Below are 16,932 nucleotides of genomic sequence, written 5' to 3'. Positions count from 1 at the left end.
TGTGCATGTTTTCCCCTTTGGTTCATACGACTCATGTGGCTTTTCTTTTTCTTTCTTTTTGTTTTTTCACTCATGTTACCTCTTATTATATCCATCATCCCATTTTTCTTTCCTATTAGAGTGAAATTGGACACAGCCCTCCTCCCGCCTACACCCCCATGTCAGGAGTAAGTATTTCACAATCAACCTTCATCTTTTAGGATTTTTGGTCTTTGCCTGCCATGTTTCCTCCTCTGTCTCCCCATAATTTCCTCATTTTGCCTTTGCCAACAGTGAGTTAAGAATGTGCTATAGATTGTGTAGCTGCCTTTGTAGATGTCTTTTTTCCGTAGATAATCCATAATTGAGGTATCATGCATCAACAATAGCTTTCAATTTTTATCTGAAGGATTTAGCTGGGCTCATCAATTATGCTTCTGGGTAAGGAGGTTATCTTTACTTCCATGATTATAGGCTGTGTGCTGAAATATCAGAATCTCAGTGATGAGTCTCCAATTAGGTACTGGAGACTCAAAGTCATAGGAACTACGAAATAGAATGCAATAAGGAAATATCACCTTTCAATGCCATCACTGTGCTTCTGTTCTTCATGGCAACTGTTTATAATTAATGATGTTGCTATATGTCATGAAAATTCATTTTGAATTTTATATAAAAATAGGCAATTGCGGGGAAAAAACATGAAATACTTTTTTATTAGGTCACGTGGTTGGTTCTTATTAAAATCAAAATATAGATTTTCAAATTGTTTTTCCATGGTTTAAGAAAAATTAGAATTTTAGGTGTTTTTTAGTCTGCAACTCAAATCCATTAGCCATTAGGGAAAATAAGCTCAATAAAAAAAGCTGACTTTTCCCTGAATGACAAGCTTCCATAACCCTTTGGTTATTAATGTTCATTGTTTTACAACTAATCCTAACAATAACTTCTGTCCAAATGTGTCTCCACTATTGACAGAACCAGTTTGTATACCGAGATGGGGGTTTTGCTGCAGAACAAGGGGTGCCCGTGCCATACAGAGCGACAACCAGCACTATCCCAGAAGCTCCAGTTGCTCAGGGGGCTACAGCCGAGGTTTTTGATGACTCCTGCTGCAATGGCACCCTACGCAAGCCAGTGGCACCCCATGTCCAAGAGGACAGCAGCACCCAGAGATACAGCGCTGACCCCACAGTGTTTGCCCCAGAACGAAGCCCACGAGGAGAGCTGGATGAAGAAGGGTACATGACCCCTATGCGAGACAAGACCAAACAAGGTACAATCAGGATGCTCAGAAATAATTGGCACTTGACATTCACACCCATCAAAACCAGCAAAGTTTAGAAGGGATATTGCCAAACCTCTGGACTATGTAACATTTTCACCCAGAAAAGACCTCTGCTGCAGCTACTCATGCAGCATTCACATTGGTTATGGGCTTTTCAGAACTCAGAATCTCAGGCTCCTCCTGAAGGAGGAGCATTTTAACAAGATCCCCAGGTTCTCTGAAACATAGTCAAGTCTGAGAAGCACTAACCTAAACATATCTTTATTGAAATAGCTGAATGAAGTTGCATATCACACAATTTCAGAACGATTATCTTATTCAACTTACTGTAGAAATCATAAAGACTGGTATTGTTGACAACAGTGTCCAACGCTTTTAATGGCACCAATAAAAGATTTGGTTGATTCACTAAAATGGTGTCATTTAAATGACCTAGTTTATTACTGGAAATTATGATTTCTTATATGACATATCTCAAAAATTAAGTTCTAACCCTACATATAATTATATGTACACCATCATGTCTTGAAAATATTCATAGTTTGTGGTTTTACAAAGCACAACAATGACATTATAGTAGATCCCTCTTATCCAACAGTTTTGCTTTCAGTAGTTTCAGTTACCTATGGTGAATGTCAGTCTGAAAATATTAAATGGAAAATTTCAGAAATAAACAATTCATAAGTTTTCAAGTATGTGCCATTCTGAGTAGCATGATGAAATCTCATGCCATGCCGTTCTATCCCCCCCGGGATGTTTATCCATGCTGTATAGACTACCCACTCATTAGTCACTTAGAAGCCATCTGGGTTATCAGATTGACGGCCTGGGTATGACAGTGCTTGTTTTCAAGTCATTCTTATTTTACTTAATAATGGCTGAAAAGTGCAAGATGGTGGTGCTGATGATTCATATGCCAAAGAAAGACTGTAAAGTACTTTAAGTGAAAAGGTATGTAAGTGTAGGAAAAAAAAACAACCATAGTATATATAGGGTTCCATACTATCAACAGTTTCAGGCATCCACTGGGGGACTTGGAACATGTCCCTCATGGATGAAGGGCACCTCTGTACAAAGTTAGTAGTAGAAATGTTAAGCACTCTAATCAAATAACATTTCAATTTTGAAAGATCCTCTTTCCTTCTACATTAACAGCATCACAAAAAGGAGAAGATGCATGATTGTTATTAAAAATTGATGATTGTGTCTTACAGTCTTCAGTGTCAACAGTAAACTATATTTTAATATTTTGTATGAGGGCTTATTATGTCCTTTAATATATAGTTATATTCACTTTTATCAAGTATGATTTAGGGACCCTTAAATATGTATTGTAAATAACCTATTTAAAAGTAGATTAATCTCTCTCTTTCTCTATCTCTCCTTTTATATGTTTATGTTGTAATGTGTGATGTTTAGAGTAGCCCAGTAGTGACACAAATGTAGGCTTTGAGAAAATTTGTGAGATCCTCTTGAAAGTAGAGCACTCTCTGGGAAGATTCTCAAATCAACCACAAAGTTATCCTTGTATATATAATTGCATGGCTACCCAGGTTTGCATTAGGATCATAAGTAGTTTGCCTTGAGAAAAGATCACATGAGACACCTATGAAAAAGGTAAATCAGCCATATACACACACTTAGAGCATCCCCATATTTTGTTTCTGAAAAGTAAGAGACCCAAGTTTCTGAAGGTTGTCCTACTCTAGTCTAGTTCTCAGAAAGTAGATAATTTTAGTATAGGTATTCCTATATTTTTAATTAAGAAGTTCAGGAATCTGATAAGGAAAAACAAATTCTGGCTCCCTTATAAGGTTTTTATCCATTTTTTCCTTAAAATGGCAGTAGATTTGAGACCCTTTCAAATTAAAACTTTTTATGAAGTGTAGAGTTCACCCTACTCCTCCTGTACAGACAATAATATAAACAGTGCAGTACAACAAGATAATTACTCACTAGGAATTAGAGGGTCTGAATTCTAGTTCATTACTAATTGTATCCTTCATGCCTCATTGAATCTGCTTTCCATTTATAAAGCTGGAAAAAAATATAGCTTGCACTTCCTTTTTTACAGGATTAATGCAAGGATGAAATGATAGTGCCTTGTAAATTATTGAACTGTAATTCATTTATATGATGGTGAGATATCCATTACTATCTTTTAATTTGCACATGATGCTAAATATTTAACTATATCCAGTCGACCTATATCCAGGGAAAAACAGCACGAGTTGATGAGTTTTTCTCTCTACATGTCAATCCACTTATAAAGGATAGAAAGTTTATTTCAGAATGGTGGCATTTCAACAAACAATTGTGCCCATTCCCTACCCCAACACCAAAATAGGAGTAGTTAATGTACCATTTGTGTATATACTAAAAGAGAGGACAAAAAGAGTATCTACTATATATGTGTATATATATCTATATATAGCCATATTATAGACAGAGGGATGGAATTAAACTTGAAGAGAGAAGCACTAATTAGCAGTATTTTTTTTTAATTCTGGGCTAATACCTATGCTAGGTAAATTTATTGGATTGAATCATGCAAAATGACCACTATATGATCATTTTCAACGTATAAAATAGTAATACTACATATGATTCAAACTCATTGTTTGCTATTTTGTGATTATGATTAGCCACTGGAAATTGTTATAATTATACTTTATTGTTAAGCATATGTTGTGAAGCATGTTAGATATCTATCAAATTTGTTCTATTAGTTGAGTTGTTTCTTAGATGTTTCCTTACCTATGTATTAAGCTTTCTGGGGAACATCTGTCATCAAATCCTTGTTAGCTATATAGATATCACAGTAAAGCATACAGACTAAAAATGGTATTTCTTCACTTCAGCTATTCATCTTGGCATGGAATTAAACCACAGACATTTTGATTTTACAATATTCAAAAATTACTATTTCTCTACATTTAAAGGTTTTGACCTTTAACCCTGATAAGTTATTTTATATTCCAACAAAGTTTATTGACTTTTAGAAAACAGAAACATTTAAAAAACTGCCCCCCCCCCATATAGGAAAGTCAAGTGCAGTGAGAAGTAAACTGGAAGTATGTAGGGGAGAAGAACTCTGATCTTGGCCTCGTTGGTGTCTTCTTTGATCATTAACATTTTAGGCCCACTTACTCCTTTTTTTTTAATTTTTTTATGGCAGTACTAATCAACAAAATATTTTTTGTGTGAATTCATAAAAACAAATCCCTGTCTCTATTGTTCTGGACAAACAAGCTAGCCATTCAGGGTACCCTTGGTCTGATTATCCTTTTCCGGAAAGTCGATGTTAACTGATATATTTTATATTCTGTCAGAATATCTGAACCCTGTGGAGGAGAACCCTTTTGTTTCTCGGAGAAAAAATGGAGACCTTCAAGCTTTGGATAATCCCGAATATCACAATGCTTCCAACGGTCCGCCCAAGGCAGAGGATGAGTACATGAATGAGCCACTGTACCTCAACACCTTCGCCAGCGCCTTGGGGAATGCCGAGTATCTGAAGAACAACATACTGTCCGTGCAGGAGAAGGCCAAGAAAGCATTCGACAACCCTGACTACTGGAACCACAGCCTGCCACCTCGCAGCACCCTTCAACACCCAGACTACCTGCAGGAGTACAGCACAAAATATTTTTATAAACAAAATGGACGAATTCGGCCTATTGTGGCAGAGAATCCTGAATACCTCTCTGAGTTCTCGCTGAAGCCAGGCACTGTGCTGCCGCCTCCACCCTACAGACACCGAAACACTGTGGTGTAAACTCAATAGTGGTTTTAAGGTGGAAAGACATGCCCACTCCAATTGCCCTGCCACCTCTCTTTCTCTTATGGTCTTCCTTCTATTCCCAAGGCCAGTAGTTTTGAAACTTCCCAGTGGAAGATATAGAGATGCAATGATAGTTCTGTGCTTATCTAACTTGAACACTAGAGGGAAGGACTGAAAGAGAAAGACAGGAAAAACAACACTGTTTCTTCATTTCTCTGCATGGGTTGGTGAGGAGACTGGAACAGCGAGAGAAGGACCAGAAAAATATAAGGCAGTACCGCCCGCTGTCAAACTAGTTCTCACCTTTTTTGTTTTTCCTCTTTTTAACCTTTTTTCTATTTTTTTAAAAATGCAGTCTTTGAAAGACCCATGCTATCTGTTCCGATCTGCAGGAACTGACGTGTACAGTTTCAGCATCCCTGGAAGTCCTAATAAAGTTTCCATTAGAATAAAAGGATAACCTTTTCTATAACATGTGATAGTAACTGAGATTGAGAATCCAGTTTCTTTCTTCAACAGTTTCTATCCTGACAAGCAAGAATGGACAACTCAGCTTTCATTAATTTTAAGCCTGCATCAAAGCTATAACTAGTAATTATGTTTGGAGGGCTTTCTTGTTTTTTCTTTTCACTTTTACCCCTCTTTGTTCTGTCCATTTGTATTACTTCTTTCCTATTTTTGCATTTAATTTGTAACTGCAAAGACTGTTACATCTAAGCTTCTTATGTGTTGCTATAAATTGACTGAATTTTAAAAAGAAATATTTTAATATAGTGAGATGGCTGCTATTTTAAATATACAGTCTAAAATTAGAAGAGGAGGCCAAGATATTAATTAAATGTAGCATCAAATTTAGCTTTAGTGTTTTACACTATTGAATATGTACCCCCCCCCATTCATTTACATTCTTTAATGTTTTCTTCTCTTCCATAAATGGCAGTACTTGATAAGCAGTTGGTAATGTTCACGTACAAGGGAAACTAAGAGACAATTCTCTGTGGTTTATGAAAACTACTGACATTTTTCAGGGGTGAGCCAATGGGAAATCCATTGAACTGGAAGAAACACACTGGATTGGGTATGTCTACCTGGCATATACTCAGAAATGTAGTTTGCACTTAAGCTATAATTTTATTTGTTCTCTTTCTGAACTCCATTTTGGATTTTGAATGAATCAATATGGAAGCAACCAGCAAAATAACTAACTTGAGTACATTTTTTTAAAAGAGCTAAGGTAAAAAATGACTAGAAATGCCAAAACAAGCAAATTAGAACTTTGGAACAGTATCCAGGGATTATGGTGAGAGGGCCAGCACATTATTAACATGTGACATCACATTTGTTATTTGTAAGCTGTCCAATTTGTATACTGCATATTAAGGACTGCAAGTAAGGATTAGCTTGAATTCCATGGGATTTCTAGTATGATACTCTATTTATATTAAGTGGAAGGTAACTCTTTGCACATAAATTAGTATAATAAAAAGAAATACACAAGCATTCACAGCTTATAGATAGGTCCTTGAGTCAGACATTGTAAATAAACGTGAAAAATCTTCTCATGTAATTATTTTAATATCCAATAGACTAATCTTTTGATACTTTATATAAGAATTCTTTTTCTTCAAACACAACATCCTAGTTCTAGATCCATTTTTATTATGTATCATTTTTAAAGAATACCTGCTGAGTTAAGATGAGCAATGGGAACAAATGGTAGGAATGAGAGTCTCCAGGAAACGGGAACCTCAGGTCAGTAATTAGGAAAACTGGATAAAAGTCTCACTTGTCTAGGATCAAATTTGAATCTGTCATCTAATATACATATGTGTGTGTGTGTGTGAATATATATATATATATATATATATATATATATATATATATATAAATTCTCCATTGGTAAAAGAGAGTTTAGAGAAAAAAATGCAAAGAAATCTGTGTTTCTGCCTATTTTGAAAAAGTAAATCCATCCATCCACTCAACTCCTTTTTTTTTTTTCAACTGATATTTATTTAGAGTCTACTAAACACACTGTGTTATATGGGTGAATACCCAGGTAAATGTAATACTACTCCTAACTTAAAAATTGTAATTATTTGGAATTATATTTGAATTCCTCCATAAGTTCAAAGAATAAGATAGGGAATTTTTGTGATCAGTTATTATAAAATCAGCTGTTTGTTAAAAGATCTCCACTGAACTCATTTAGGACATGAATTAAACATCCTGAAAATTACTGAAGTTGACATATAAGATAGTTTCAATGTTATCATCTGAACACAAACTGATCTAGTAGAATATTGCATCATTGGCTTGTTAGCCTATCTGGATTCTAACTTGATCATTAAATCAATGGTTGATGTTGGTCTTTGGCCAAGAACCTTGAAGGCATTGGGGTTGCTGTTGTCCTAAATTATGAGAAGTGATGTAAGCTAAAAGAGTGAGGAATAGCAAGGGAGTGATTTGTGAGATCCCTTCTAGTAAAGTTCAACCATGAACTTCCCAAGGTTGAAGATACAGAATGAGTCACGGGCCATAGCCTAACAGCTCAGAGCTCTCCTACCTATTCAGAGGAGTGTCCAGGAAAAGGAGACCTCACATCAGTACTTATGAAAATTTGGATATAAGCCTCCTCTTCTGGATAAACCCATTCCAACTCATCACTGATAGCACACTTATTGGATACTAGAACTTGATTTCTGATTTATGATATTCATATGTTTCTATTGTGATATGGAAAGCACAATCATTTATTTTGAAAAAGGAACTTTTTTTTTCCTGTTAAGGTACTAGAAATGCATTCAGCGAATGTAGTCTTCATTCTAAGAACACAAGACCCTTACATAACAGGTAATCTCCCACTACTAACTGGAGATAGATACAAGTATAATCGAAAATGACTCAAAATGTTTCACAAGAGCTCCATTTTACTGTTCCTTTTTCATTGTTTTATGTAATACATATTTGATTTCAGTAGTTTTAGGGTTTCTCTTTTGTTTTATTTTTGTCCCCCTAGGAAAACATATTTCAGAATGTGTGAGAGGGAGCAAAAAAAATAGTTTCATTTGTCACAAAGAATAATTTATTCAACCTAGTAGAGCAAAATTTTAAAAGGCTAAGTAGAGCCTCCAAAGTGTATCAGAATATTGATTCCAGAGGTGAGAGATACCAGTACAAATATTCAGAATCAGTTAAGTAATTTGAGAAAAATTAATATCAAAATTATACAGACTTTTTTTTTCATCACCCAATTTTGTAGTTTATACCTATCTTGGGGAGTCTTGTTTTTGGATATTGAAAAACTGTGTAACTAAATGGTCGTTTAAAGAAGCAGTTCTTAGGGGGGTGAGAAAAGATGTCTCTAAACCAGGGTAAACTCAGAACCACAAAGCATCCTGTACCAAGAAGAGGTGCGTGGACTGCTGAGCAGCAATTGGCTTTCTGAATATTAGTAGCACAGGTTAGGATAAGAGTTCTTTCTCAAGTGATAATCTTAAAATAGCATTAAAAACAGAAGTAATGCAATACTCGAATTATATTAAAAAGACACAAACTAAAAATATGAGATTTTTCTTAGTAGATCGAGAAGAATGACTGAGTATCGGTAGCTTAAGAGAAGACATAGTGTTCTAAGCATTATAATGTGTGTGTTAATACCTTGTAAAGGCAGGACATGGCATGGAGATCATGCATATTCCCAATGCCAAGTACAAAGCAGTACGGACCGTAAGGTTCTGCTGCTACATGAAGTTGGAGGGGCTATGAATGTGCTTCTTGAAGTGTCAAGGGTGAAAAGAAAAATTAAATTGTTTAAGCCTGACAGGGAAGGATGTAAATATAAGTTTTTGAGAGCTATCTAACCTTTATTTCAAAACTTGAATTATTCATCCATCTATAAATGTTGATTATTTAACTAGTGTATGTAGTTCATAAGGTAATAGAAAAGGTGATCACGAAAGCATGTACATAACTGAGCAAAACCATGGTAATGCTGTAAGATGTAGATTTAGGTAGGTTATCAGACATTAAATAATTTTAATACTATTAAATAAATTAAACTAGAAAATTAACCACAAAATATAATGTAACAAAATAAAATGCAGGTTGTGAAAATGTAGGATGGATTTTGCATAGTAAAAACATAAGTTTGCCATTTAAAATTGTTATTCGTTAGGTTTAACTGAAAGTAGGCACATACAGAGAGCTGGTTCCACTTCTGAAAACTTGCTTTAAAGCATTATAATTAATTTGTTCTTCATTCTCTTACTCCTTTATCATACTTTAAATGTATTAAGTGTAAAGAGAATTTTTTTTTTAAAATCTGTTTTGCAAACACCACCCTGTATAGTTCACAGGCAAATATGTCACTCATGACGTTAAGTAAGAGGTCTTCATAATGAACTAAGGGAAATGTAAGTGTTCTATTACCTTATGCAGAGACAAAGAATGAATGGTGCCATTTAGTAAACAAACAAAGTACATTTGTGACACGTTCTTTCTTTTTCCATGACACCTCTCATTTCCAAAGACAAAACCGAGGAATTAGTTAACAATATTCTGATAAATAAATGCTAAATAAACCAAGCATTTCAAACTGTTGTATCTCCATTATTTTGGTCTCCAGTTATTAGTCTGATGCTTTTTAATAGGGTCAATGATAAACCCATGAGCATAAGCTGCTAGTTGTTAAAAACGCCAAATAAATCCCCTTCTTTATATGCTATGGACAGAGAATTCTGCTGTGCCTCTCTTTGTATATATGGATTTTGAAAGACAGCCTTGTATCCACATAGACACATGAAGGCGGACTTATGTTTCCTGATTGTCATTTGCTTAAGAACAAATAACATATAGAAGTAGATTGGGTGTGATTTTTAAATAACAGTGTCAGTGGAGACCTCAAAATTACTGATATTACAATGGGGCCAGCTTTTATACTTCTGGGTAACATTAATATATATTTTCTGATCCCAGAAATGCCTTTGAAAGATGAGTTCTCTCTACAGTTGCAAATATGAAGCTGTTGTAGGCACCGTATTGGGTCAGAAAAACCTTGTGTTTGTGTGAACAAATGGCTTTTAACACCATAGCTGCTTTGTTCTTTCCATTAAAAGAAAATTCTCCATAAAATAGTAGAAATTTTAAATGCTGTATTGAAGTCCCCATAATTTTGGAGAGGTGAAAAAAAAATGTAGGATGTGTCACTTTTGCAGACCCCTGCCTCAACTCTTCCCAGCCAGGTGATACTTTGGGCATAAGAAAATGTTTTTCTAGTCACAAGCTGGAAAGACTTAAGCCGCAATTTCATGGGGGTATTCATGTGCGTCCCCTGGAAAATACTCTTTGACAGTCGGTTTTGCAAGTAAGTGATTATCTTGTTAGGAATCACAGAAAAATTTATTTCTCTCTGGACCTTAGAGGATAATACCACCCTTATTTATTTTCCTGTTGGCACACCTGTCTCCATTCTCTTCACTTTTCTACCACTCTAGCTCAGAGTGCTCCTCTGGATGCTGTACCTCTCTTAAGCCATAGCGGATCTCTGAGGTCCCACACCCTGCTTTGTGAAATAATGACTTAACCGCTGCCCTCAAATGCTTGACTTTTCCATAAAAGATTCTAGCAATTTGGACATTATTTGAATTACTTCTCAAATAAATTACTGCACAGAGTATACTTTAGGATATTAAAATGATGTCTTTCCATGAAGATCAATTCCTTTACAATGTTATTCTCTGTAAGAATTGCGAGTCAGCCCTGCAATGAATCTTGAAACTCATATATGTGTACGTGCCCTTGGTATGTCTTAGATTGAATGTTTTCATAAAAACCTGACATATAACTAAGAATTTAGTTTTGCCAGCAAATTAACTTATTTATTTATCTTATTTTATTTCTGATCACAAATATTTTATAGCTGCTGTATTTTCTTTCACAAATGAAGAGTCTTATTATCATGAAGGTAAAGGCTACCCAGCTTTGAGAACCAGCTGTAATCCTTTATTGGTTCATTCATCCATCAAAGAAATATATAATCAGTACAGTTTTGCTGTAATGAAAATCCATGTTGTCTAATAATAGGGTGCCATTCTTTCTCTATTTTGCTCTCCAAGGACGTTTTTCTTTCAATGCTCAAATGAGTTTTACCCATATCATGAGAAGTGGTTATATTTGTACAAATATACAAATATAAGAAAACAAACTTTCATACCTGTAGGCAATAGTTTAACGTGTCCAAACCACTTTGCCTTTACTGCTATTTTTATTCCTGATGTGTAGATGTTTCTCCCAGGCCTGTAGCCGTTTTGAAGGAAGGCAAATCATACCTCCTCTATATTGGCATAACCTGCTTTTCGAGGATCATTTCCAGATTTTTTTAGTTCATGAAGGGTTGTACTTTTTCCCTAATGTGAAAGTCACTTTCCTGTATATTTCTGGATATCTCAGGGGCTGGGAGGGGGAGTGAGGGGACTACACCATAGCACTCCAAGAACCCTTTTGGGATTACTCCAGTACTCAACTACGAAAGTTATTTTCTAAATGTTAGATACGTACGCTGTTCTTTTAAAGTAAGGTACTTTGAAATATGTAGCATAAATTGGTACTGCTGTTAAATGGGTCGATTATTAAGCTGAGCAGCTGTGTGAAGGCAGCTAACTTTGAATGCACACCTCACTGGCTGATGTGTCTACATCTCATAGTCTAAGCACCAGGAACTCACATTGCTGCATGTCAAAACTGCTTTTTCTCATGATATGACTAGTCCTTGATCTTTCTTGAGCACCACTGTAACAAGATGAAATGAAAATGAGACCAATCTGCAAGACATTTCATAGCACAAATAATAATAATAATAATAATAATAATAATAATGTCATGTTAAATCTTCTCTCAAACTTTCATCTCACACACGCATCAAAAGAGTTGACTAAGATCAATTCAAGTGATAAAGGGAGACCCTCTACTGAAAAGATAGAGACTTACGGTATTTTATACATTTGTATTCATTTCCGTATGTTCTTACCTTGTAAACAGAAAACAAGCCCTCTCTCTTGTGAAGTATCTTCAAAGGACAGGGGTGCAAAGCCCTTACCAACATAGTTGGTAAGCCACAAATGTTTCATTTAAATCCCAGTGTTCAAAGTTAGCTGCCTTTTGAAACAAACAAAAAATACTACTGTATGTTTGAAAATGTGAATAGTATTTTTATAGCTTGTTAAAGACATGGCTAGTTGCATTTGTAAATAAGAATAATGTTGCTTTGATTTTCTTTGGTGGACATCTTTATTTGGAACATAATTGTCTTTAGAGTTGATTTGTATATAAGTAATTGGCTTGTGATTGTTTCTTTTTGGTTGGAAGTTATCATTTGACATTACTTGTGATTCTGTGTTTAGCACTATTGTGACGTGTTCAACCTCTGCACTCGCTTACACAATAGGATATGCCAATTGTGTGTTGTGTAATGTTATTTTGATTTTTTTCCTATTTTATCTATGAAGGATTATGCACTTAACACATACTAACTTTTTTAATGTTAGGTATATTTTTTAGTATAATTTCCCTTATTCATTTTTCTCCTTTAGCCCTTCACCCCATTCTCCCTTCCTTCCCCCAGTTTCTGTTGTGATTTGAAAATGAGGGACAAACAATATTTTAAATTTCTGTAATTAAGCTTTTCAGTTGGTTCTCAAGGATCCTCTCTTGGCTCTTGGGAAAGAATTGTACCTGTACAAGGCAATTATAGAATGCGACCTGCTTTGCCTCATTCCGTACTGATCATCCTAGCTGAACAATTTGAAAACTGTTCTGCTTTTTTGTTACATGAATCTGTCAGAAATATATTTTTAATTTAATATAAATGAAATTCAATAAAATATGAAACAAATATTCTCTTGTGTCAGAAATTTGTTCTAAGAAAAACCAATTGGGGAAAATAAATATTTGTTCTAGATTTAATAATCTAAAAATGTGAAATGAGCTTATTTTTACCCATATTTATAAATCTCATTAATTATTCTTAGGGGCTCTTTTGTTGTTTGAAATATGATACATTCCACATGTATTTTTTGTTTTTTGGGTGTTTTGGGTTATTTTTACCATCTAGCTCATATGCTTATTGATGTGTATAGACTTACTCATCTGTGCAAATTATGCTTAATTAATGGTGATTGGTTTGTTCCTTTGGAAATTAAAAAAAAATAGAAAAGAAAAAGAAAAATATTTGGTAGGTTATATCCAAAAACCATTAATATTTTTTAGCAATTTTTTTTCTTCACCTCAATTTCTCATATCCAGAAGCAACTCATTCGTGATGGAGAATCAGGTTACTTTTATTTTAAAAAGATAAGTGCAACATACAAGTAAAAAGATTTTTAAAAATAATTATCTGGAAAGCCCACTGGTTGTGTTTCTCTCATAAATCTATTTTGTAAAGGCACCACTTGTACCCTACATATATCAGAGACTACGGCATATACCTATGCTTTTCTCTAACAATGTTATATATAATGTTAATAGAAGTGAAACCTCACATAAAATTCAAAATAAATTTGATAAATTTTCTAAGGTTCATTACATGCTAAATGGCCACAAGAAACAAATTCTGAAACATAGTATAGAATCTGATCCTGAACCAATTATCAAACTTCAATTAAAATGATGATGGTAAGAGGAAAAAAAAATATGGAGAAGCTGTGAGGTAAGTGTATAATAGAACAGAAAATTGAAAGTTAAAATAAATGTCAAAATTAGATTTTAGCTATTCTCTTCTGCTTTGCACGCTAAGATTCCTGAATTCACAATTGCTTAACTTTTTAAGCCCTTTGGAGATATATATATATATATATATATGTATACACACACACACACACATATATATAGAGAAAATATATGACTATATATGTGTATATATATATATACATATGTATATACATATATATATATAGAAGAATTTCATGCAGAATTTCTATTTTCAAGTGATTTCACGACAAGCCACAAGATCTTTATCATACTACAAGTTACACTCATAAAATTGTAAACTGAGCAGGTGCATAGTTAGCTAATTGTATTTCCCTCCACAGTATTATCAAGCTGCATGATAAACCATGGGGAGCAAAGCCACTAGACAACCATCTTAAGATTAGAAACAGAAGACTGTCACCTAGATAGCAATTTTAAAGCTATAAACAGAACAATTCAGCACAAGATAGCAATCAGGAGACTGTAAACCAAATGGTACACATGAGACATGTGAATATTGAAGTACCTGCTCTTGCAAGTTACCCATAGATATTTTAAAAGAAAAATACCCATCATGTAATTCTGTTCCTACTTTCTCACATTTCCAAGATAACTACAGTATTCTATGAAATAGCGTAGTCCAAGTTATCTGCCTCCTTTAAACATAAAATAAAATAAAGACCCCAAACTTTCAAGACATAGTCTATTATCTGCCAACTGGTTCCTAATGCAAGAAGCATATGCATATCATACAATATCTTGAAGATAAAATTTAATTTTTAAGATTTTTATAAAAAATATAGCTAACGTACGATTTTATATTTGCTATAGGTGTACACCATAGTTATTCACCATTTACATACCTAAAGAAGTGATTACCATGATAAGTCCAGCAACCATCTGACACCGTACCACACTATCACTATATTATTGACTATATACCCTATGCTGTACGTTTTATCCCCATGACTTGTTTGTTTTATACCTGGAAATTTGGACCCCCTATTCCCCTTCACCTTTACCCTTTTTTTTAATTTTTCAGTTACATTTGACATTCAGTATTACTTTATATTAATTTCAGGTGTACAATATAGTGGTTAGACATTTATATAATTTAAAAAGTTACCCCCTGACCAATCTAGTACCTACCTGGCACTATACATAGTTATTACCATATCATTGACTATATTCCCTAATTACTTTATATCCCCATGACTACTTTGTAACTACCAATTTGTACTTTTTAATTGCTTCACTTTTTTCACCCTGCCCCTAACCCCCTCCCATCTATCACCCCAACAAATCTAGTACCCACATGACACCCTACATCGTTATTGCAATATTATTGACTATGTTCCTTATGCTATACCCTACATGCCCACTAACTACTTTGTAATGACCAATTTATACTTCATAATCCCTTAATCTTTTATCACCCCACTCCCAATCCCCCTCCCATCTGACAACCATTAAAATGTTTTCTGTATCTCTTAGTTCATTTCTGTTTTGTTTGTTAATTTTGTTCATAGATACCACATATAAGCAAAGTCACATTACATGTGTCTTTCTTTGTCTGACATTTTCCATTCAGCACAGCATATTCCAGGTCCATCCACACTCTGCAGATGGCAAGAACCCTTTCTCTTCCATGGCCAAGAAATATCCCATTGTATATACTTACCATCCCCTTTTTATATTTATTCATCAATAGAAACCCAGGCTGCCTCCACTTCTTGGCCTTTGTAAACAATGCTGCAATGAACATATGAAAGCACATGTCACATTGAGATAGCATCTTGTTTTGTTTTGTTTTACAGATAAATACCCTGAAGTGGGATTACACAGTCCTTCATTGTCTCTTTTTATAGCTCTTGTTTGAAAGTCTCTTTTGTCTAGTATAAGTATTGCTACCCACCTTTTTTTTTCTTTCTTTTTTTCCATTTTCATGAAATATCTTATTCCATTCCTTTACTTTTTGTTGTGTGTATATTTCAATCTGAAGTGAGTCTCTTGTATAGCATATTAAGTGTTTTGTTTTCTTATCCATTCAACCCACCTATGTCTTTTGATTGGAGCATTTAATCCATTTACATTGAAAGCAATTGTTGATAGATATGTAGCTATTGACATTTTATTATTTTTGTTGTTGTTGTTCTGTATTAAAGAAGTCCCTCTAACATTCCTTGTAATACCGGTTTAGTGGTGATGAATTCCTTTAGCTTTTTCTTGTCTGGGAAGCTCTATCTCTCCTTCAATTTTAAATGATAATCTTGCTGGGTAGAATAGTCCTAGTTGTAGGTCCTTGCTTTTCATTATGTTGAATATTTCCTGCCAATCTCTTCTGGTCTGCAAAATTTCTGTTGAGAAATCAGCTGACCACGTTATGGGAACTGCCTTACAAGTTACTAGTTGCCTTTCTCTTGCTGTTTTTAGGATTCTCTAAATGTCTTTAACATTTGCCGAGAAAGTGCCCTGCAGGTGAGCAAGTTGGGTGGGGTAGGTTCCCAATGAGTCTGCAGCTTGGAACAGCAGAGTTCATCGGGCCAATCAGATTCGTATTTGGCTGGAGGGGTGGGTTCAACATAGGAAAGATGGCGCCTGCCTGCTGCCTGCACAGAAGGAGGCCCTCTCACAGGGAAAATGCTGACTGTCCTCCAGTCTTCACCCCGAAGGCACACACCTCAATCTGCCCCCCATATGTCTCTAAGTCTCCCTGAGTCACGCCCCTCCGCTGGAGCCCAAGGTGAGTGTCTAGAAGCGAGTGAGTTTGTGTAGGGTCATTTAAGATGATGTCTGGGTTTCCCTGCAGCCTTCCTAACTACCTAAACAGTCAGAATCCCCACTGTTTTTCATAGCCAGGTGTTGTGGGACTCCTCTTCTCAGCACCTGTACTCCAGGCTAGGGAACCTGGTGTCGGGGGCTGGGGTCCCTTGCTCCTCTGGGGGGAATGAATGCAGCTGATATGTTGGTCCTGATTCTCAACAGCTACACACAGGTGTGGGGCTCATTCTGTGTCTCTGCCCCGCCTATGAGTCTTGACGTGGCTTTTTCTTTATATTCGCAGTTGTTGGACTTCTGTTTGACTAGACTTCAGATGGTTTGCCAGGTTGATTGTTCTATATTTTGTTGTAATTTGATG

At 35.1% G+C, this 16,932-nt stretch overlaps 1 protein-coding gene across 7 annotated transcripts in view; it reads left to right on the top strand.

Annotated features, from left to right (window-relative positions):
- ERBB4 (erb-b2 receptor tyrosine kinase 4) overlaps window positions 1-6,618 on the top strand; it is a 1,035,063-nt gene extending 1,028,445 nt beyond the window's left edge. For 4 of the 7 annotated variants that reach the window (XM_074312694.1, XM_074312715.1, XM_019727015.2 and 1 more), the window contains 3 exons: window positions 120-167; window positions 958-1,255; window positions 4,600-6,618. In XM_074312694.1, coding sequence (XP_074168795.1) covers window positions 120-167; window positions 958-1,255; window positions 4,600-5,045 — 792 coding nt within the window. In that variant the 3' untranslated portion in view covers window positions 5,046-6,618. The remainder of the gene's footprint in view (window positions 1-119; window positions 168-957; window positions 1,256-4,599) is intronic. The other 3 variants (XM_074312709.1, XM_019727017.2, XM_019727018.2) reach the window with 1 other exon arrangement.
- Window positions 6,619-16,932: the final 10,314 nt, after the last annotated feature.

This window comes from Rhinolophus sinicus, linkage group LG01 (assembly GCF_036562045.2).
Source record: "Rhinolophus sinicus isolate RSC01 linkage group LG01, ASM3656204v1, whole genome shotgun sequence".
NCBI lineage: Eukaryota > Metazoa > Chordata > Mammalia > Chiroptera > Rhinolophidae > Rhinolophus > Rhinolophus sinicus.
Note: the sequence above shows the minus strand (reverse complement) of the source record. Positions and strands in the feature narration are given on the sequence as shown.